At 40.9% G+C, this 22355-nt stretch overlaps 1 protein-coding gene across 1 annotated transcript in view; it reads right to left on the reverse strand.

Moving 5' to 3' along the window:
* SLC13A4 (solute carrier family 13 member 4) overlaps positions 1 to 22355 on the reverse strand; it is a 55470-nt gene that overhangs the window by 31899 nt on the left and 1216 nt on the right. The window contains exon 2 of the mRNA XM_027842377.1: positions 15432 to 15560. Coding sequence (XP_027698178.1) covers positions 15432 to 15560 — 129 coding nt within the window. The remainder of the gene's footprint in view (positions 1 to 15431; positions 15561 to 22355) is intronic.

Below are 22355 nucleotides of genomic sequence, written 5' to 3' on the forward strand. Positions count from 1 at the left end.
AGAGAACTCTAGTCCTTGGAATCCCTGAGGATTCTCAACACTGTTGAGCCTGGATTGATGAATAGGATACAGGACTTAGGCTCAGGATGACCTGGGTTCACATCTCATCTCTGACACTTACTAGCTGTATGACAATGGGCAAATCACTTTATCTCTGTGAGCCTCGGTTTTCCTTTACATAAAATGGGGATAATGTTACCCGGAGCCCTACTTTATGAGGTTGTTGTGAGGTCCGAATTAATGTTAAGTAAAACACTTTGCAAACTTTGAAGTGCTTAAATAAATGTCAGTTATTATCTTTAATGCTTTGGACATGTGACATATACCCAGACTAGTCCCTTGACTTTTGTCCTGCCAGTGGACTTAAATGACTCAGGAAGAGAGAGTGAAGCTGATGACTTTGTACAGCTCTGCCTCACATAAATCCAATTCATGTGCAAGTCAAGACATCACCCACGATGTCATTGGTCCTTTTCAAAAATGAGGGCTGAACAGCAACAACCTAGACTAGTACACGTCATTGATCTCAGCCTCTCTACACATAGCTTCAAGAATCAATCAATAAGCATTCATTAAGCATGTGCTATGTGCCAGGTTGTGGGGATACAAAGTTAGAAATGAAAGTCCCTGTCCTCAAGGAACTTACATTTCACCAAGGGAAACAACATGCTTGCCTATGCATAAATATCAGATCTCTAGTATTCCATGTCACAAGACACTGTCCTTCTCATCTGTTCAATATTGTAAATGTCCTAGAAGACAAAGAAAGCATATGTATCATAGCTTTGTATGGGAAGGATAGCTAATAGAATGGGTAACAATTAAGATTCAAAATGATCTCGTCAGCCTGGAATGACAGGTCAAAATGAGGAAATTCAGTAGGCATCAATGTCCACCATTTGAATAGTAAATAAATTTTTAATAAATATGTCTAATATTTAATTTTGAAAAATCAATTATAAAATATAGGCTAGGGAGATCTAGCTTGACAAAAGTTCATGGGGAAAAAATCTGGTGGCTTTGTTTGAATCAGCTGAAACTGAATTAGCTAAAAAAATTTTTTCTAAGTAGAAGCAATCAGGCAGTATTAATAGAACCATGCTGTCCATTTTGGGAAATAATATTTCCCCTGTACTCTCCACTGATCGGATTATATCTGGAGTACTGCGCTTAGCTCTTGGTTCCACTTTTTAAGAGGGACATTGAAAATGGACTCTACTGTGTTGAGAAGAAAGTGATCAGATCAGAGTCATGAGAGATTTAGAAGTACAGGTACATCCTGGAGATACGGCAAATTTGTTTCCAGACTACCATAATAAAGCTAATATCATAATAAAGTGAGTCACATGATTTTTTTGGTTTTGCAATGTATATAAAAGTTATGTTTACACTATACTGTAGTCTATTAAATGCACAATAATTGTTGTTTTTCAGTTGTGTCTGAATCCTTCTGGGGTTTTCTTGGCAAAGATACTGGAGTGGTTTGCCATGTCTCTCTCCAGCTCATTTTACAGATGAGGAGACTGAGGCAAACAGGGTTAGATGACTTGCCCAGGGTCACATGGTTAGGAAGAGGAGTCTTTCTGACTACAGGCTGAACATTCTATCCACTATACCACCTAGCTGCCCATAATAGTATTATATCTAAAAAACGATGTACGTACCATAATTAAAAAACACTTTATTTCTTAAAAAAGGCACTTTAGTTTCCTTCAAGAACATCTCCTTTGCATTCACAACTTGTCTAACTGGCGCGAGAAGCCTTGCTTTTGTCCTATCTCAGCTTTTGACATGTCTTCCTCACTAAGTTTCATCATTTCTAGCTTTTTTTTTTTTAAGGCAATTGGGGTTAAGTGACTTGCCCAGGGTCACACAGCTAGTAAGTGTCAAGTATTTGGTCTGAGGCCGAATTTGAACTCAGGTGCTCCTGACTTCAGGGCCAGTGCTCTATCCACTGCACCCCCTAGCTGCCCCCAATTCTAGCTTTTGATTTAAAGTGGGAAACATGTAACTCTTCCTTTCACTTGAACACTTAGCAGCCAGTATAGGGTTATGAAATGGCCTGATTTCAATATTGTTGTGTCTCACGGAGTAGGGAGGCCCAAGGAGAGGAAATGAGCCAGGAAAGGCTGGTCAATAGGATAGTCAGAGCACACACAACATTTATCATTAGCTCATTGTCTCATATGGGCACTGTTTGTGGTGTCCCAAAACAATGACAATTGTAACATCAAAGATCATTGATCACAGATCATATATGGTAATGAAAAAATGAATAATAATAATGAAAAGAATTAGAAATATTGTGAGAATTACCAACATATGACACAGAGACACATGCTGTTAGAAAAATGGCGCCGGTAAACTTGTTTGCTGCAGGGTTTGCCACAAACCTTTAATTTGTATAAAACTCTCTATCTCCAAAGTACGATAAAGCAAGGAGCAATAAAATGAGATATGTCTGTAATATCCTATGCTGTTTAGCCTGAAGAATCTTGGGGTCTTAGATTTCGAAATGGAATCACAGTATTGTAGGATCATAGAAGCTGGTTAGAGGCCATCGAGGTTAAATGACTTGCTCTGGCTCAGATACTAAAGAAATGTCTAAGGTAGGATTCCAGCCCAGGCGTTCCCGATTCCAAGTCCAGTGATCTATGCACTATACCACAGAGCCTTTTTTTGAGGGGATCTTAGAAGTCATTCTGATAGAATGTAAGTTCTTTGAGGGCAAAGACTATTTAATTTTTGTCTCTGCATCCCCAGCACCTAGCACGTGGTAGGTACTTAATAAATATTTATTGATCAGTTTAAGATCACTCATTTATAGATAAAGAATGGAGACCCAGAGAAATGAAAAATGAAAAAACTTGTCCATGGTCACACATTTCTAAAATGACAGAACCAGGATTTCAACTGAGAATCTCTGAGCTCTTTTCACTGTACCTTAGAAAAGAGATTACAGCATAATATTATAACCATCCTCCAATATCTTAATTGTTGTTCAGTCATTTTAGTTGTGTTCAACTCCTCCTGACCCTTTTCTTGGCAGAGATAATGGAGTGGGTTGCCATTTCCTCCTCTAGCTCATTTTACAGATGAGGAAACTGAGGACAACAGTGTTAAGTGACTTGCTCAGGGTCACTCAGCTAGTAAGTGTCTGAGACTGGGTTTGAACTCGGAAAGATGAGTCTTTCTGACTGCAGGTCCAGCACTGTATGCACTGGACTACCTAACTGCCCCCAATATTTTAATAAGGCAGCACATAGAAGAAGGAACAGTCTGGTTCTTTGTTTCTCCAGAAGGCAGGACTAGAATCAGTGAATGGGAGTTATGAAGGATTACATTTTTGCTTAATATAAGGAAGAACTTCCTAAGGAATAGGCTATCTTTCTGTGGAGTAATAAACAGGTTGATTAGGAGGTAGTCAGATTCAGTGGAAGTATTTAAAGAGAAGGTGGATAAACCAGCCATCTACTGGTAAGGACACATTACATGGGATTTCTCAGGGTCTAAATGACAGCCAAGGTCTACCTGACTCTAAGATCCTATGTATTCTTTCTGAAGTGCTTTTTAATCCTTGTATTCTCCTTCCTACACAGTAATTGATTAAGGATCCCAGTTACAAACCTAAATGCCTAGTCATGGTCTTTCTATCAAATGTAACAAAACCTCCATTTATCTCAATCTCAGACTGTCTGCTTCCTCTAAAGAATTCTGCTTACCATCATCCCTTCCCATTTCCCATGAGAGCCATCTCTCTGCCAATTTTTTTCTCTCCGCCAATTTTTTTCTCTCCCTTATTTCTGATCTTAGCTAGAAACCCTCCTCCTCCAAGAAATCATACCAGACTACCCCACCCAACTCCACTCATACCAATGACCATGCAACATTCATGTACAGTAGGTAGTTCCAAGCAGCTGGTACTAGTTATATGCAGAAAAGGTTTCTCCCACTTAACATACATTATAGCAGATTCCATTCTAAAATGAATTTAAGTTTAATTAATTCTTTTCCACTGATTTCAGTCACAAAAAAATGGAGCTGCATTTTGGCAGAAAAACTCGGTGTAATAAAATCACTTTTAAGATCATTATGACACATGTTAAAAATCATATATATATATATGTATATATATATATAAAGAAAAGCTTCTAATAAAGCATTAACAATATTTGATAATATAACAGTATGGCATTGTGGTTGGAATGCTGTGCTGGGAGCCAGGAGAAGTAGCTTTTATAATTCCTGGTTTATCCACTAACTACCTGGTGATCTTGGGCAAGTCACAATCTCTCTAGACTTCAATTTCCTCATTTGAAAAATGAAAGGGTTAGACTAGATGATCCTTAAGGTCCATTCCAGCATTAAAATACTATGATTATATAACTCATACTATAACATGATTCTTTAAGGCTTCAAGTGGTGGGCATTCTCCAAGTGTCAGAGAGGAAATTGTAGCTAGGGATTGGTACTGGGGGGTAGGTCTTTGTAGGGCACAGACCACCAACTGGTCTATTTCAGACCCACAAATAATTGGTTTCAGGGCTACACTTTCAGTTCCACACTTTCCTATTCCGTTGTGACCATAGGCATTGGGGTAGGAAGGAAAAATGTCTGGAAGTTGCCACATCCCTCTCCCTGTGGATTGGCTCTCCTCATTAATATAACCACCCTCCTTTCCCACTCCCAAGCATGTACAAGTGTAAGGAGAAATCTGGATAATTAGGTCTGGCACATACTTTAAATTTAGGTAGACAAATGGTCAAAGTCAAAGCTTCTGTTAACATAGAGAAGACATGGAGAGGCAGCTAGATGAAGTACTGGATAGAGTGCTGAACTTGTAGTCAGGAAGAGACAAGTTCAAATCATGCTTCAGATACATTTTACTAGCTGTCTCACTCTGAGCAAGTCATGTAACTTCCGTGAACCTCAGTTTCTTTATCTGTAAAATGGGAATAGGGATAATGCTAATACCTATGTGACAGAGTTGTTGTAATGGTCAAATGAGAATATATGTAAAGCACTTTGCAAACCCTAAAGCACTACACAAATATTATTAATACAAATATTAGATATTATTAAGTAATATTGACATTGTTAATATTATTATTGATATTATAGAGAGGTAAATGAGATCTCTAAATTATTGCAGTCATAGTCCCTAAAGTGGCCCAAGAAGGCTACTGAAGGAGACTGACATACTTTGCTGTAAGTCTATAGGGCAGGTTTTTGTTTTTGGTGGGGGGGGGTAGAGGTGGTGGATATCTCAGTCTGCTTTTTTCTCAAATATATTCTTGTAGTCTACAAACTTTTCAGGTAGTTTGAATTGTTTTTCCACCTCTGGAAGGGTTGGAATAATTCTGATCATAGATCATAGAGACCATAGAAATCATCTAATTCACTTAGTTTATAGGTAAAGAAGTTGAGTGTAGAGAGGCCGACTCTTTTATGGTCACACTGCTATTTAGGGGCAGAGTTAGGACTCTTACTAGGTATACTAAATCCTAGTCCAGGTGTTTTGTTTTTTTTTATCCTGAGTTTTTTGACTGTTCTAGGTGGGGCCTCTGTGGGTTGGAGATGTCAGGTGGTGGTATTGCTAAAGCAATAGGGGTTTTGGGATTGTGAGGGTCAGTGGATGGGTTGACAAAACAGTGGGACCAGCTGATGGTGAGGATGAAGGCAGTGTGCCCAGAGCAGAGTTACAATAGAGGATCACTAGGTTTCGTAATGATCTGGTTATTGTGAACTGGGCCTAGTCAAATGGCTAGTTGGCGTGAGGCTGTCCAAGAGACTGATTTTCTGGAGTAACAGGTGATTAGGGGACTCCTTTCTGGATTTGTTGAAGGAATTGAGGTCATGTGGAGTCATCTTTGACTTTTCCCCCAAATTCTTCCAATTCGATCTTCGCAATATTTCTTGTGTCCAGCTCCTCTTCTCCACTTCCCGGGTACCTTCCTAGTCCTCTCTTATCTCTTTTAGATTTTTTCCTACCTGATCTCCCTGAGTCATCTTTGTAATGTACCGCTTTGACCACATCATTTCTCCACTCAAAAACTACCCGTTGTTCCCCATTGCTTGTTAAAGTATAACCTCCTGATCCTGGCATTCAAGGTTCTTGAATTATCTTGCCCTAACCTGTTGGTTAGCCTGTTCACTACTTTTCTTCCCCTATTATGTGTGCTGGTTTATTCCTGATTCCCAATTCTTGTCCTGGCCTTGTTTTGTTTCCAAGTCCTTTGTTCCCCTGTTGAATAAACTCTTTTCCACACACAGTTGTTGAAAATTCTCCCTTCTTTAAGTCTCCACTCAAATGATGTCTTCCCTAACTCAATTCCTCTTCCTCCTTCTTGTCTCAGTGAGATTGTTTCCTCTTCCACTTTCCTCATAGCGCTTTGTCTGGTCTTTTCTGACTGCTAGCCCATTCTACTTTTAGTGTGCTTTTTTTTCTTTTTTTAGCTTTTTGGTGAGGCAATTGGGGTTAAGTGACTTGCCCAGGGTCACACAGTTATTAAGTGTCAAGTGTCTGAGGTCAAATTTGAACTCAGGTCCTCCTGACTCTAAGGCCAGAGCTCTATTCACTGTGCCACCTAGCTTTTAGTGCGCTTTTGTGTGGTTGTTGTAGGTATCTAATAAATGCCTAAATAAATATTTAATAAATACCTACAATGAAGTGGCCAAAGTGCTGGGAAAAAAAAGCAAAGCAAGTAAGAGTAAGTAAGAGGTGGTGCAGTGGATAGAGGGCTGGCCCTGGAGTCTGGAGGACCTCAGTTCAAATCCTGCCTCAGATACGTACTTATGTATAACCCTAGATAGATCACTTGGCTTCTCTCAGCATCAACTTCCTCATCTGTAAAATGGGGATAATAATAGTGCCTACCTCACGTGGTTTCTGTGAAGATAAGGTAACATATGTAAAATGTTTTGCACACCTTAAAGTGTTACATAAACACTTCCAGCTAGTAATATCTAGTCATTGAATTGAAGTGGGATATGTTGGTACTACCCTATTTGCCCACAGGAAGGGCAGGGTGCAGTGTAAAAGAGCACAGTGTCTGGAGTAAGGACCAGTCTTCATATCCTACCTCTTACCTTTTTTTTTTTTTGTTGAATCGTTTCAGTGGTATCTGACTCTCCATGACCTCGTTTGGGATTTTCTTGGCGAAGATACTGGAGTGGTTTGCCATTTCCTTCCCCAGCTCATTTTTATAGATGAGGAACTGAGGCAACCAGGGTTAAGTGACTTGCCCAGGGTCACACAGCTAATAAGTGTCTGAGGCCAGATTTGAACTGAGGTCTTCCAGACTCCAGGGCCAGCCCTTTATCCACTGCACCACCTAAGCTGCCCCACGTCTTACTTATTCCTACTTGCTTTCTACCTCTGTGAATTCAGGCATATCACTTATCTTCCCCAGGCCTCAGTTTCCTTATCTGTAAAATGAGGGACTTGGATTCTAAGGTTTCTTCCCATTCTAGATTTATGATCCTATCATCAAATCTTCATGTTGATGATGATGATGATGAGGAACTGTTTTCAAGTAGGAAGCTAATGGTGTGATGGGAGCTGTGTTTGCCTTCTGATGCCCTTGAGAGGCTGCACCCTAGCATGCTGAGATGGACCATTTCTCTGAGAGGAGGCTGATTTTGCCTGGCACTCAGATGAGTGGTACTTTGGCTTTCTGCAGGATGGATGTCTGATGAGGGTACAACAGTACAGCTCTACCTCTGAAATCCAATTGTGTGTCCATGTTGTTGGCACGGGCTCCTTAGCTAATGGTAGAGTCCCCTGACTGCCAATGGGGGTCAGGTGGGTATGAGTGCCCTAATTTTAATGGGCTATTTGTATAGAGGCCAATGAAATCCCTGAGTCTCTTGGGGGTTAGGGAGTTGGGAGTTGTTTGAGCAAACTCATCCTTCATGTTTTGAATTGAGTCCTTGTAGGAAAGGGAAGCACTGTGCTGTCAGACTCAACAGATTCTGTGCTCCTGAATGTTTCCCCTGGTGTAGGTGCCAGAGGACCATTTCTGTTTCTTGTTTTGAGTCCCCCATCTTCAAATATCCTGTTAGGTTTTGGGGCATCTGCTCTACCTTCTCTAGGCTCCACATTCTCTGGACTTGGATCCTTTCCTTCCAGTAAAGACAATGTGGGTTTTGGTATAAATAAAGGCCTAAAAAAGGACCCTGTGACTTGACTCCTTTCTGAGATATACAGTTAGCAGTACGTTTAGAATAGCAGGAAGCTCTGATTAATAAATGCCTATCATTTCTTGGAGTTTCCATTAAACTGCTCCAGAAGTAGAAAAGCCAGATCATTGGGGGCAGGGAGAGGCAAGGCTAGGTACTGAGTATGGGATAGGAGTGACAAGTGGCTTGTGCATGTCTGTCAGAATTATATTTCCCTCCTCAGGGACTCTAGCTCAGATTGAGAGCCATGAAAGGCATGGTGGTCCAAATGATGTCTTTCAGAAGGTGATCAGTGAATTCTTTTCGTTTTCACTTTGCTGTCTGATTCTAGTAGATCTGAGTTTTCTTTTCTGGTTTCTTGGGATCATGGGACCATAAGTCTTAGACTTTAAAGGCCATTGAATCCACTCCCCTCATTTTGCATATAAAGAAACTGAGGCACAAAGAAGTTAAGTTACTTGCCTGGAGTCTCGCTATATGGCATCCAGGTTTTGAATCTGGTCATGTTTGCTAGGAGTCTGATGATTCTTAGATTCTCTCTCCTTGTCCTGTTTCTCTGGTCAGTTCTTGAGAATAGGGTGTAGGATCATAGGAGCATAGATTTAGAGTTGGAAGGGACCTGTGAGGCCAATGAGTCCGATTTCCTCCATTTACAGATGGGGAAACTGAGGGTTAGAGAGGTTAAGTGATTTGCTCAGTGTCAAACAACTAGTAAATGTCTGTGGTAAATTTTGAACCCTGATCTTCCCGACTCCAAATTCTAATACCTCACACGTTCTCTTATTTACCAGAGACCATGCTGGCTTCAGGTCCCCTTTTTGTATAGTCCTAGAATGAATGGAGGAATCTGTTGGTGTTTTTCTTTAGTTTTATTGATGCTTGAGAAGCAGCATAACACATAAGCTAGAGATCTGACTTTAAAGCCGGGAAGATTTGGGTTCAAGTCTCACCCCTAAAACATATTGACTTTGTGACTTTGGACGAAACACTTAATCTTTTGTTGCTTTAGACAACTCTTTAAGACCACAAGATGCCAGTACTCCTGTATGGAGGGAGTTTTTTCACTCAGGATTTCCCTGTATTAATAAAGTCATAGGTGAAGTCCCTATCCCATATTGATCATTGCTTCATCTGGAACCCTTTAAAATCTTTACTGGGGAGTTTCTTAGGGAAGTCATCATCAGCTGTAGCCATATTGCCCTTTTCCCTAGAGTCCATTTTTCCTCCTGGTTGGAGTCTAAGGTTTGGGTCTAAGTTATATTGCTATACTGGGCTGAAGGTTGGGGGCTGTCTCTAAGTGATAGACTGCTGATAGCAATTGTGTTTAGTTAGTTGAGTATAGAGAAAGTAAGAACAAGGTCAGGGTATACAGAAAACTGAGGCCAGGTGGCCAGGGGAGAAACTGGCTCCCTGAATAGCTCAGGGTTCAATGAGGATGAAAATTCTAAGTTATGACTAGTGGTCAGAAAAGGAAGGTGCAAGACAGCAGAATGAACAGGACCATTTGGCTATCTCAGATCTAGTTTTGAATATTTCCCTCTTGCTTTAACAGGAGTGTTTATCACTAGTTGAAGGTGGCCTTCAGGATTGCAGGAAAAGGCCCCTGGGAAGAATACAGTGAGTTGAGGAGTACCAGGTAGGGAGTCCTGGGCTGCTTAGAAGAGGTCATTCCGGACACTTCTCAGTACCAAAAATAGCTGTCACAGCTCGAACATTCAAGCCCGGCACTTCACTCCCTAGTAGAGGCCATTAGGTTATCATTCATGAACAACTTTCTCCTAATTAAATCACAGTTTGCAATAGGCTCAATTATCTAGTTTCCCACCCCATGACAGATTAAAAAGCAATAAACCAGAAAAGGATCTTTTACTTAGTGGCTGCAGTGAGAATTTACAGTCAATGGCCCAAGGGTGAAAGAGATAGAAAAATGAGAGAGCAGACCCAGCATGGTGAGTACTATGTATGTAATATAAAAATGGATAATATTATCCTGGTCTCAGACACTTATTAGTTGTGTGACCATGGGCAAGTTGCTTAACCTCTCTTTGCCTCAGTTTCTTCATCTGTAAAATGAGTATAATAATAGCCCCTACCTTCTAGGGTTGTAGAGAGGATCAAGTGAAATGATCATTGTAAAGTACTTAGCAGAGCACCTCCCACATAGCAAGCACCATATGCATGTTAGCTATTATTCTTATATATTAGATGGGGATAATAACAGCACCTACCTCCCAGGATTATTATAAGGATCAAATCAGATTCTAATTGTAAAGCATTTAGCACGGTGCCTGCCACAAGTGTTACTGTTTGGGCTTAGAGTTAAATAGGAGGAGAGAAGGTTGGATTGCCTTTGGGAGACTGAAAAATTCCTTGAATGACCCAGAGCTTTTCTGTGAAATGAAGGCCCACCTTTTTCATACTGGTACTCTCCTGGTGGTGCTGTATGACTACGAACACACGGAACCCCCACCAGGCTCCCATGAATTCAAAATGAGAAGATAATGGAGACACATGTTGTGGGTGGGAGCAGACCACAGCAAAGGCTCATGAAGAAGCGTAGATAAGTATGGGATGAAGGAACTGTATGGGCAGAAAAGATGGGCTAGTCACATGGCAAGAGCAAAAGATATTTGATGGATAGTACCTGGACTCCACTGGTATCTTTGTGATATTAAAAGAAGGTGAGGAAGGCCCCATTCTGACTAGTGGGAAGATGTAGATTAGAGCAGGGGTGAGGAATCTGTGGCCTCAAGGCCACATGTGGCCCTCTAGGTCCTCAAGCACCACCCTTTGACTAAATCCAAACTTCCCAGAACAAATCCCCTTAATAAAAGGATTTGTTCTGTAAAACTTGAACTCAGTCAAAGGGCTGCACCAGAGGACCTATAAGGCCACATGTGGCCTTGAGGCCGCAGGTTTCCCACCCCTGGATTAGAGTCACACAGTAAGGGCAGGCATGAATACAATCTGCTTCTTTGGAAAGAATTCTCACATTGATGTGATCATATACATGTATATACTCATATATACACTCATATATACATAAGTTCAGTCAAAATATACCTTCCTGTAAACTTCATGTCGCTAGCCTTCTTCTGCCCCCTTGGAACTACATAGAATGTCTAATCTCTCTTCCAAATGACAGTCATGCAAATCTGAAGACAGCAATCATGTCCCTTGCTTTCCACCCCATCTCCCAAAGCCATCTCTAAAAAACTTTTTTTCCCCCTAGATTGGAACATTCCCAGTTCCTTCAGCCAATCCCCATACAACATCACCGTGAGACTCCTTGACCATTCTCATTGCCTTTCTTTGGTCATGCTCCAGTTAATAAATGTCTCTATAAAAATGTGGCACCTGGAAAGGAACACATGACTTTAGAAGTGGTCTAATATATGTAGAGTTCAACGGGACTATTGCCTCCCTTGTTCCGGATGCTTTTATTATACAGACTTATTTCTTCACTTGTGCAAGGAGATCTACAAGGCAGCCATGCACTAACTTAGAATCTTAGAGTATTGTCTGGGGCACAGGGAGGTTGTTATTTGCCAAGGTCACACAAACAGTTTGTGTTAGAGTTGGGAACGGAAACCAGGCCTTTTTACCCCACTGCCTTTGGCAGTCTGGTGAAGCCTGTGGACCCCTTGCCAAAGTAAAGTTTGTTTAAAAAAAAAAAAAGGAAGGAAATGCTAACTTTCAGTTAGAAGTTAGTGAAAATAAAGAAGTCTTTTTTCCCACCCAAATTCACAGATCCCCTGAAAGCCATCCATAATCTCATTGGGAGTCTGTGGACTTCAGGTTAAGAAGCTTTGTTCTGAGGTTAATCTTTGATCTACTATTCTGCGATGTCTCTCTCTATGCTCTTATGGACACTGAACTTCCTGTAATGGGTTCTAAGAATGAGTTAGCTTTTTTTTTGGTTGATATCAGTGTTGGCCCATATTGAGCTTTTAGTCAACAGCTAAAACCTTTAGGTATTTTTCACACAAACTATTGACATTTTTTGTTATGATAATTCTTCTAATTCCATCTTGTTATACACACATGGTCTATCTACTATATTTATTTGTGTGGTTTTTTTCAGAGAATGGAATGGAACAACACATTGAGAAATACATAATGAATTTCTATTATAGAGAAAGCTGGTTCCAAGTGGGATACAAAGTTATAAGAGCAGGCCTTTGCCTTTCATGCACTTATCAATAAGCTGGGGAGATAAGGGCATATACACAAATATTTATAATATATGGCACATTATAGTGGTACAGGTAGAAGTGTTAAAGATAATTTCAGAGGAAGGAGAGATCATTTCTGGTTGGGGTGAACAGGGTACTCTTTCTCAAGGAGGGGGATTGGAGTTAGGTCTTGGAAGATATGGATTTTGATAGGCTTGGGAAGAAGGCATTCTGAATGGGGGTGGAGGTGGCATGGATAAAGGTATACACGTGGGAATGCAGACAATAAGGAGTGAGCAGCAACTGTTTTTCCCTTTTGTCTTTGTATCCCTAGCACCTACCAGACTGCCTTGCATATAGTAAATGTTTGTGGAGTTGAATTGAGCTGGTAAAGGCCAAATTGAGTTGGTGGAGTTGAATTGAGTTGATAAAGACAAAGACTGCTACTGAGACAGCATATGGGCTGGTTTGACTGGAGCAGAGGCTTTCTCCAAAGTCATACATTCAGCATTAGGAGGATAGAGTTCAAGAGCATTATGGTTGTGGAACTGTTTCACCATGTGAAGTTAGCAAGCTTATTTATACAAAATTTAAACCCATGTCTTTTGTCTCATTGGCATTGTGCATTAACCAGCAAAATGAAAGTCAAGTTAACCAGTCTACCAGTTGCTGGGAAATCAGTACTGGTTATTTTGTGATTCTTGCCCTCTTCCCACTCCATCCTCACCACTGAGATGAGTATTTTAGCATTTCCAAGGAGAGAAGAAGCCTTTATACTTCATCCAGATAGCTCTCCTCTTCTACCTTTAAGCATCTCTAGCTCTCCACTTTGCCTTACAATGATGTCACCACAGGCTCTGCTTGTATCTCTTATTGGGTTGACCTTCCTGACTGTTCACAATCACTGGTCCTTTGTTGAACTGTTGCCTAGCAGCTCCCTCGCAGCATTCAGAACCTGACCTAGCTGCTTTTTCCGGGGAGATACCACTTCCTCAGAGCCCTGCGGCCTCATCTCTCCTCCAAGCCTAGGACATGTGTCTGGCCTTTGTCCTGTTTACAGTGGGTTAAAAAAATTAACCTATTTAATTAAATGTTGGCTTATTTTAAAAATCCTTCCTCTAAGTCAGCAGTTTTTAATAAAAAGAATGGAATGGAAGGATGAAGTCCAGTAGCAAATTTTTTCTTAGGCCCTTTTAGAATAGAGCTGTCAAACAAAGCCCAAACACTGCTGAGTGAAGCCTGATCCAGATTAAAATATAATTGGTTCATATTTAACCAAATAAATAAAACTTCAATAAAACAGAGATTTTTCAGTTACTATGTGGCCTTCAGGGATCCTTATGTGTTGCTTAGTAGCCCTGTTTCTTTTTGAATTTGACTCTACTGCTTTAGAAGACACTCACCCTTTCCCTTACAAAGCTTTAAATCCAGGAAAGGTTAAAGGTGCCAGGGTATTTATGAACTAGGATAATGAAGAACCTGGAGATCATACCTTATAAGAAGAGACCGAAGCAACTGAAAGTATTTACCCTGGGAAAGTTTGGGGTGGGGGGCATGATAGCTATCTTCAAGTATTTTTTTTTTTTTTTTTGGCTAGGCAGTGGGGTTAGTGACTTGCCCAGAGTCACGCAGCTAGTAAGTGTTATGTGTCTGAGGCCGGATTTGAACTCAGGTCCTCATGACTCCAGGGCTGGTTCTCTATCCACTGCGCCACCTAGTTGCCCCATCTTCAAGTATTTTAAGGATTGTCACGTGAAATAGTGAGAATTGACTTGTTTTGCTCTGCCCTAAAGGGCAGAATTAGAAAGAAAAGGTTGAAGCTGCAGAGTTTCAGATTTTCAGATGCTTGACATAAGCAAAGACTTTTCAAAAGTTAGAACTATCAAAAAGTGAAATGGGAGGTAGCAGATTCGGTCTCACTGGAGGTCTTTAGACAAAAAGCCAAATGACCTTTTGTCACTGATTCCACAGAGTGGAATCTTGGTCTGGTGTGGGTTGGAGTGGATGACTTCTGAGGTCTCCTCTAGTTCTGAGATTCTGTGTGATTCTAGGATTCTTTGAACGAAAAGTGTCATTCTCTTTACTTCTGGGATCTGACTCCATTTTCCTTTCTGTAGGGTTAGGTTGACATTTAAACATAGGTATCTAAGCTTAAACTTACCCAAGTTGGACAATTTGTGTCAAAGAAGGTGGAAAATGCCTCAAAAAGAGAAAAGGGTGACAGTTTAAGGATATTGAGTGAGGAGAGGCCAATGATTTGAGGCTAACTGAGTCTAAGATAAGGAGAAAGGCAACGGGATATATGGTAGGGTCATTTGCAAGGCTACTGTGAGCATTCTGGGAAACTTCATAAAGTCAAGTGATCAATGAGCATTTACTCCTCACTTCTTGTGTCCTTAGTACTTTAGAGAAACATGAAGGAAAGAGTACATTTCTGAGATGGTTACACTATAATGGGGGTGAGATGGACACATGAAAAAAGATTTTAAAAAATCAATAGCAACACATCATTAAGCACAAAGCCATATAGTATAAATAACGTGTACTTGTGCTGAAGGGATACAGAATAAAGTGGTAATTGGATTTGGGTGTGATCATTCAGGAAAGGCAGCCTCTTTTTTTTTTTTTTTTGCTTTTTGTTGAGGCAATCCGGTTTAAGTGACTTGGCCACGGTCACATAACTAGTGTCAAGTGTCTGAGGCCATATTTGAACTCAGGTCCTCTGGAGTCCAAAGCCAGAGCTCTATTGACTGCACCACCTAGCTGCCCCTAAAGGCAGCCTTTTTGAACACTTTGAGATCGTTAAAGAAGAGAAAGGCAGAACACCTCAAGTATAAGGGATGCAATGTGCGGAGGTTTACTAGATTGTAAGGTCCATGAGAACACTTCTATTCACTCATACTCTGTATATAGTAAATGCTTAATAAATGCCTGAATAAAGCTGTGGATTCTTTTTTTCCCCAGGGTGTAAAGAGACCCCTTACTCAAGTGGTAGTTGGGTATGTTTTATTTGTGAAATATTCCAGATCTCTCCCTCCATCTGAAATATTTAAGCAGGGTGCAATGTGGTCTAACCTCACTGGATCGGAGGACTCCAAAAAGAGGGTAGAGAAAGGCAGGCACGAGGGCCGCAGCGCCAAGTGGGACCGCTTCTGACACCCAGTACACAGCTGTCACAATCAGGACATAGGCACATGCAGCCTCCTGCAGGAGAGGAAATGGGGGGATTAGTGGTAGCAAACATCACTCACTGCTCCCTTCCCAACCCTGCCCTAGAAACCAGGATCAACCTAGAGGGTAGGCTGAGGCAGTGGGTGGACACTTGGGTCTACCCCATTTGAAAATTGGTCTTGGGATCCTCTATAGGAAGCTGTCAAAGAGATAGATAAAGTCAGCAGAAGACTCGGCCCTAGTAGTAGGTGGGGTGGGTCTTTTTGTTAAGGGCATCTACCCTCAGTCCACACTTTGGTGGGAGGAGGCTATGCACGTCCCTGCTTCCAGCAGACGTCCCACCTATGATCTGATGTGTCAAGTTTGTCTTTGTATGTTATGAAAATTGGCATCAAACCTTAATGCCCTCTGCTAAGTTGGCATCTTGGAGGATACCAGCAGATCTGCTCGGTCTCAGAGGGCAGACCTAGGAATAATGGGTGGAAATTGTTTGGAGGCAAATTTATTCTTGACATTAGGAAATACTTCCTAACAATGAGAGCTATGCCGAAGGAGAGAGGTTCCTTCTCACAGGAAGACTTCAAGCGAAGGCTGAATGGCCACTTGCTGGTTATGAAGAAGATCCTTGTTCAGGCGTAGATGGAACTAGATGGCCTTGGAGGTCCCTTTGCTCTCTGAGATCCAGGAGTAGAGTGTAAAGTAATACAGCACATGAGCACTGGGAGCTGAGGCAGAAAAGCAGCTATGAGAATTCCCAGAGAGTAGGTGACCTGAGAGACCAAGAGAGCCAGGCACCAGGGCCACAGAGAGACTGGCTGAGGTTGTGAATGTGGGAGGGACCTGCGGCTATGTTCACAAATATGCCACTTCTCATGGATATTTGGGTGGTTGCTGCTAATTATTTCAACTGAGTTTAAAATTTTAAAAAAATATTTTAAATTAAATTTTAAATTAAAAATTTTTTTAATTTAGGAGACCAGCTAATTCTATCAAAAATCATCAAATTTGGTTTGTGTGCGTACGCACAGTCCAGCAGTTGGATGGCCTGAGTTTTCATCTAGGTTCTTCCTCTTGGTAGGTCACTCACTCACACTTTATATGCCTCATCAAGCAAAAATAAAGCAGTCCTTTCTTTCTTCTACCTGTCTCCTGAAACTGTTGAGAGGCTTAGCTAGACCAGATCAGGAAAAAGGAAAGCTTATTATAAGCCAGAAAGTCCATAGCGTCATAGAGTTAGAGCTGGAAGGGATCATAGATGTCATCCGGTCCAGCCCCCTTATTTAAAAAAAAAAAAAAATTTATTTTTATTTAAATTATTTTATTTTATTTAAATTATTTATTTTATTTTAATTTTATTATATATTATATATAATTATATAAATTCATATATTTGGAGAGGTCCAGAATATTTCACAAATTCGTAAATTAATTTATTTTATATAAATATTTATATTGTTTTATTTAAAATATTTAAATATTTTATTTTTACATGTAAAGATAATTTTTAACATTCATTTTTTATAAAATTTTGAGTGACAAATTTTCTACCTCCTTCCCTCCCCACTCCCTGAGATGATGAATTTGATGTTGGTTCAGCCCCCTTATTTTTAAGATAAGGAAACTGAGTCCAGACAGGCTAAGGCTACACAGGTGATAGAACTGGGTTTAGAACCCATTGACTCCCGAGCCAAAAGTCTTGCCACCATACCATACCTGTGGATGCCATCTGGGTGAATGACATCCATGAGTCTTATGTGGAAGAGCAATTGGACTGGTTTTGTTTGGCCACCCAAGGCAGACCCAGAAACAAGTGGGCTGACATTGTAAAGGATGAATTCAGTCTCAGCGGCAGTAAAAACTTCCTATCAATTACAGCCGTACAGGAGTGTAATGGGCTGCCTCAGGAGGCGGTGGCACCCTCTGCCTTGGGCGTGTTCAAGCCCAGGCTTCTCCTTGTTGGGTATGTTAGAGTGGGGATTCCTTTGGTGTATGGAGTGGACTAGAGTAGCCACTGAGGTCCTTTTCAACTCTCAAATTCTGTGATTCTGCCTAGGAAACAATATCATTCCAGTAAGACTGTTGCTAATGGAAATATGCTTTGTTGCTCCAAAGACCCTGAAGACTAACATTCTGTTTCACCTTTTTCTCTTTCTTTAAAGCAAAAAAACAAAACAAAACAAAACAAAGAAAATTGAACCTTCCACACAGACCCTCTGTCCCAAAGAAAATCTTTTGCTGTTGTTGAGTTCTAACTAACTCTTCATGATCCCATTTGGACTTTTTTTTTTTTTTTTTGGCAAAGATTCTAGAGTGGTTTGCCATTTCCTTCTGCAGCTCATTTTAAAGATGAGGAAACTGAGGCAAATAGGGTGTCTAGGGTCACACTAAGTGTCTGAGGCCATATTTGAACTCAGGGAGACAAGTCTTCTAGGCCTGGTGCTTTATCCACTGTACAGCCTAGCTGCTCCATTATCAAGCACTTACCAAATACTAAGCACTAGTGCATAGCATACTGCCTAGTACATAGTAAGTGCTTAAAAATGCTTTTTGACTGATTATTATGATTAACATGTATATTCTAAGAAGTTCATACTTTCTTCTGAGTTTAGTATATGTATATTGAATATATATATATATATGTTCATAACCATCAAATTGAAATAATAGTAAGACTTGATTTGCAATTTACAAAACCCTTTCACATTCCATTCCCTTATTTGAACTTTACAACAATTCTTTGGAGAGTCAGGGTGATATCACAGTGGATAGCCAGCCAGCCTCAGGGTCAAGATGACCTGGGTTCAAATCCCTCATACCGGCTGTGTGACCTTGGAGAAGTTATTTCGCTTCCTCAGTGCCCCACTAAGGGGCATAGTTAGTGCTTAGCAGAAGGGGCAGAGGAAATTCACTCATTGAGAGTTCCCTATGACAATGAAACCAAGACTTCATTTTTTATTTTTTTGCTTTTTGATGAGGCAATTGGGGTTAAGTGACTTGCCCAGAGTCACACAGCTAAAAAGCATCAAGTGTCTGAGGCCAACTTTGAACTCAGGTCCTCTTGACTCCAAGGTTGGATCCCTATCTACTGTACCACCTAGCTGCCCCTGGAAGGTTTCTTAAGCTGAATGGGGGCAGCTATGTAGCAGTGAATATAGCACTGGCCCTGGAGTCAGGAGGACCTGAGTTCTAATCCATCGTCAGATACTTCCTAGCTGTGTGACCCTGGGCAAGTCACTTAACCCTGTTTGCCTGAGTTTCATCATCTATAAAATGAGCTGGAGAAGGAAATGGCAAAATACTCCAGTGTCTTTGCCAAGAAAATCCCAACTGGGGTCACGAAAAGTTGGACAGGACTGAAGAACAACAGCAAAGTCATTGTGTATGCTGTTTTCTTAGTTTTCCTTACCTCACTCTACCCCAGTTCATGTAGGTCTTTCCATATGCCATTTTTGTCTTTTCTTAAAAACCAGTAATACTCCACTGGGGCAACTAGGTGATACAGTAGATATAGCACCAGGCCTGGAGTCAGGAAGACTCATCTTCCTGAGTTCAAATGTGGCCTTAGACACTTCCTAGCTGTGTGACCCTGGGCAAGTCACTTAGCCCTATTGGCCTCACTTACGTCATCTGTAAAATGAGCTGGAGAAGGAAATGGCAAACCACTCTAGTATCTTTGTCAAGAAAACCCCAAATGGGGGGTCACAAAGAGTCAGACATGACTGCAATGACTGAACAACAACAGCAACACTTAGGCTGAATGCGGTCAGTCCTGCTTCCTCGCCCCCTTCTCCACATAAAGTTAGGTTCTGGGTTCCTAGTTCTTATGTACTTGTGAGTCAGAGATAAAGGGAAGGTGTCTGGGAACAGACCCAAGTGCCACCCTTAAGACTGCTGTGGTTGGGCTCAGTAGCAGCATCAGTGTCCTGGGGACTTATGCAGATCAAGCAATCAAATCCAGTTGGGGATTTCAAGGACTAAACCTTAATACTAATGCTATCTTTATTTCCTGAGATGCAGTCCAAGTTGAAGGAAGAATTAAGGCTCTAAAGAACATCTCTCAGAAAAATAAACATGGATTTAAAAAATGTGAACATTTTAAAAAAAAGTCAAAGAAGATAAAGGAGACGACAAGCTAGAGTCTAGGAAGCAGAGAGCCAAGAACCAAAACTCACAAATAATCTGAAAACCAGGCAAAACAGAGATTCCCTAGGGATTCTTTCCCAACCTTGCTTCATCATCCTCTTCTCCTCTTTCATTTCTCTTCTGTTTTCCCTCTCCCTAGCTCTTCTCTTTTCCCATCTTTTCACTTTTTCTTTCTTTTCTTTCCCTACTTTTGATTGTCCTAGTGAACATAAATGCCTAATGACAAAGCCTCTCTGTCTTCTTGCCTTTAGTGTGCATATGATCTCCCACATCTAAAGACATAACAAGGGCTGAGCAACTGATATCTTACCTGAGGGTGCTGAAATTTAGAGGGTGTCACTACTCTCTCTCTCTCTCTCTCTTCTCCCCAGAATAATTAATTGAAATAGAAATGATCAGACCCTGAGCATTGTTAATAACACCCATCTGTGAGCCACTATCATAACTAATTTCCACTCCCATTTAACTGAATTACTTCTATTATTTTTTCTTTTTTTCTCTATTATTTTTAAATTATAAATTGCACAGCAAATTTGAGGGTTTTTTTTTCCCTGCAATATGTTCTGGGCAATGAAAATTGTGAGTCATAGCTCTGCCTACCTCCACCCCATATGTCACATGTCACATTTTGCTTCTGGAAGACTTCTCTCTCAGCTTACTATAGGTCACAGAAAAATTAGACATCACAAGTTGAAGCTAAAGAATGAAGAGGGGTGACTAACACAGCCCTAGAGTGCTTTTGACTAATATTATATAGCTGACATTTGTAGAGCCCTTTGTAGTTTACAATGGACTTTATATTCAGTTGATCCTTATTGCAATACTATGAGGTAAACAGTGAAAGTATTATTATCTTTGTTTCACAGGTGAGGAAATTGAAATATGGAGAAGGTAAGTGAGTTGCTTGAGATTTCACAACTACTAAGGGACAGAGCTGGGATTAGAACAACATCTAAATTCTCTTCCATTAGACCGCGCCATCTCTCATGACAGCTGCTCCCTTGAACAGAAATGTAAGAAACTGTAAAGTTGTATTGGAAGATGAGAATGATTTTCTTCTGGAGAGAAGTTTCTAGTGACCTCCGACACATCAGATTGAGGAGATTATTAATAGGTCCCCTTTAATTTCATTTGTTCAGTGGTTTCAGTTGTGTTCCAATCTTTATGACCCCATTTGGGGTTTTCTTGGCAAGGAGCCCAAAGGCCCCAGGGCAGCTAGGTGGCACAGTGGATGGAGTGGCGAGCCTAGAGTCAAGAAGACCCATTTCCCTGAGTTCAAATCCAGCCTCATACACTTACTAGCTGTGTGACCTTGGACAAGTCACTTAACCCTGTTTACCTCAGTTCCTCATCTGTAAAAATAAGCTGGAGAAGGAATGGCAAATCACTCCAGTATCTCTATCAAGAAAACAGCAAGTGGGGTCACAAAGAGTTGGACACGACTGAACAACAATTTAATTTCATCATGACAGATTCCCCTCCTCTGTCTCTACCTTCCCTCCCACCAAATGAATCTGGATTAAACAGAGGCATCTGCGGGCAGAGTCTGGAGCCCTGGGGTTCAAGTGCTACACCAGACATTAGCTGTGCAGGCACATACTTGGCAAGTCATTTAGTCTTTTACAATTTCAATGTCCTCATTGGCAAAATAGAGTTAATAGTATTTGCACTCTCTACTTCACAGGGTTGTTGTGGAGAAAGCAATTTTTTTCAACCTCCAAGAGCTATTTAAATGGGGATTATTATTAAAACAGAAAACCAGGTGGCAGCAAGGGGATATGGGGAGAGTGGAGGTTCGAAAAGTTTGAGCAGCACTCTTTGGCTAGTCAATCTCAGCCAAACCTTAATCAGCTTCTCTCTGCCTCTCTAGGGGTATTCATTGAAAGATTTAAGCCAGCTTGTTTCCAAGAGGAACCGTCCTAATCGCTTCTATTTAACTTTTTTTTTTGGCTTAATCTTAGTAACCAGGTTATTATAGCTAAGGGGAAGGTGATTTTTTTTCTTTTTAGTTTTTTTTCCACCCTTCTCTCCTTATCCAGTATCTCCAAGGGTTGGACCAGTTTGACAGAAATTTATCAAGTCACAGCTTACTGAGGACTATAGGACTAAGCACTGTGTTTGAAGAGGGCAGGAGAAGGGGGGGGGAGGAGAGGCAAGTGGTAAGTCTGAGAGGAATTCAATGTGGGGAGCCAAAACAGTCTCTGCTCAGAGGATGCCGACTGATCTGTTTCCATGAGCCCCGCTGAAAGTCAAGGTCAAGCTTTAGGGACTTAGGGATCTTCTTTGTTTTTGAATGTGTCATTAGTTAGTCCACATATTTTGTTTCTCTGCTTCCAAGAGCACAGAGGGGAAATCCACAAAGAACAAGAATAAGCAGATGAATCATGTGCCTAAGATCAGGGCAAAAAGCCACACTCGATTTTTGTCTCATAGTGTCCTCTGGAGTAAGAATTCCAATGAAGTTTTGGCTTTCTGGGACCTGCTGTGACCCGAGTGCCAGAGAAGTGGATCCCCAAACTCTGGCCTGCTGGCCCAAGAAACTTTACTGGAACTGAGTTTGGTCCCTGAAAGCTAAATCTTGACATTTACTGTCAGAGCAAGATACAAGATCATAAGATTTAGAACTGGGAGGGAGCTTGGAAGTAATTTATTCTAACCATCTTATTTTAAAAATCAGGAAATTGA

This window comes from Vombatus ursinus, unplaced genomic scaffold (genome assembly GCF_900497805.2).
Source record: "Vombatus ursinus unplaced genomic scaffold, bare-nosed wombat genome assembly UNPS02014870.1, whole genome shotgun sequence".
Lineage (NCBI taxonomy): Eukaryota > Metazoa > Chordata > Mammalia > Diprotodontia > Vombatidae > Vombatus > Vombatus ursinus.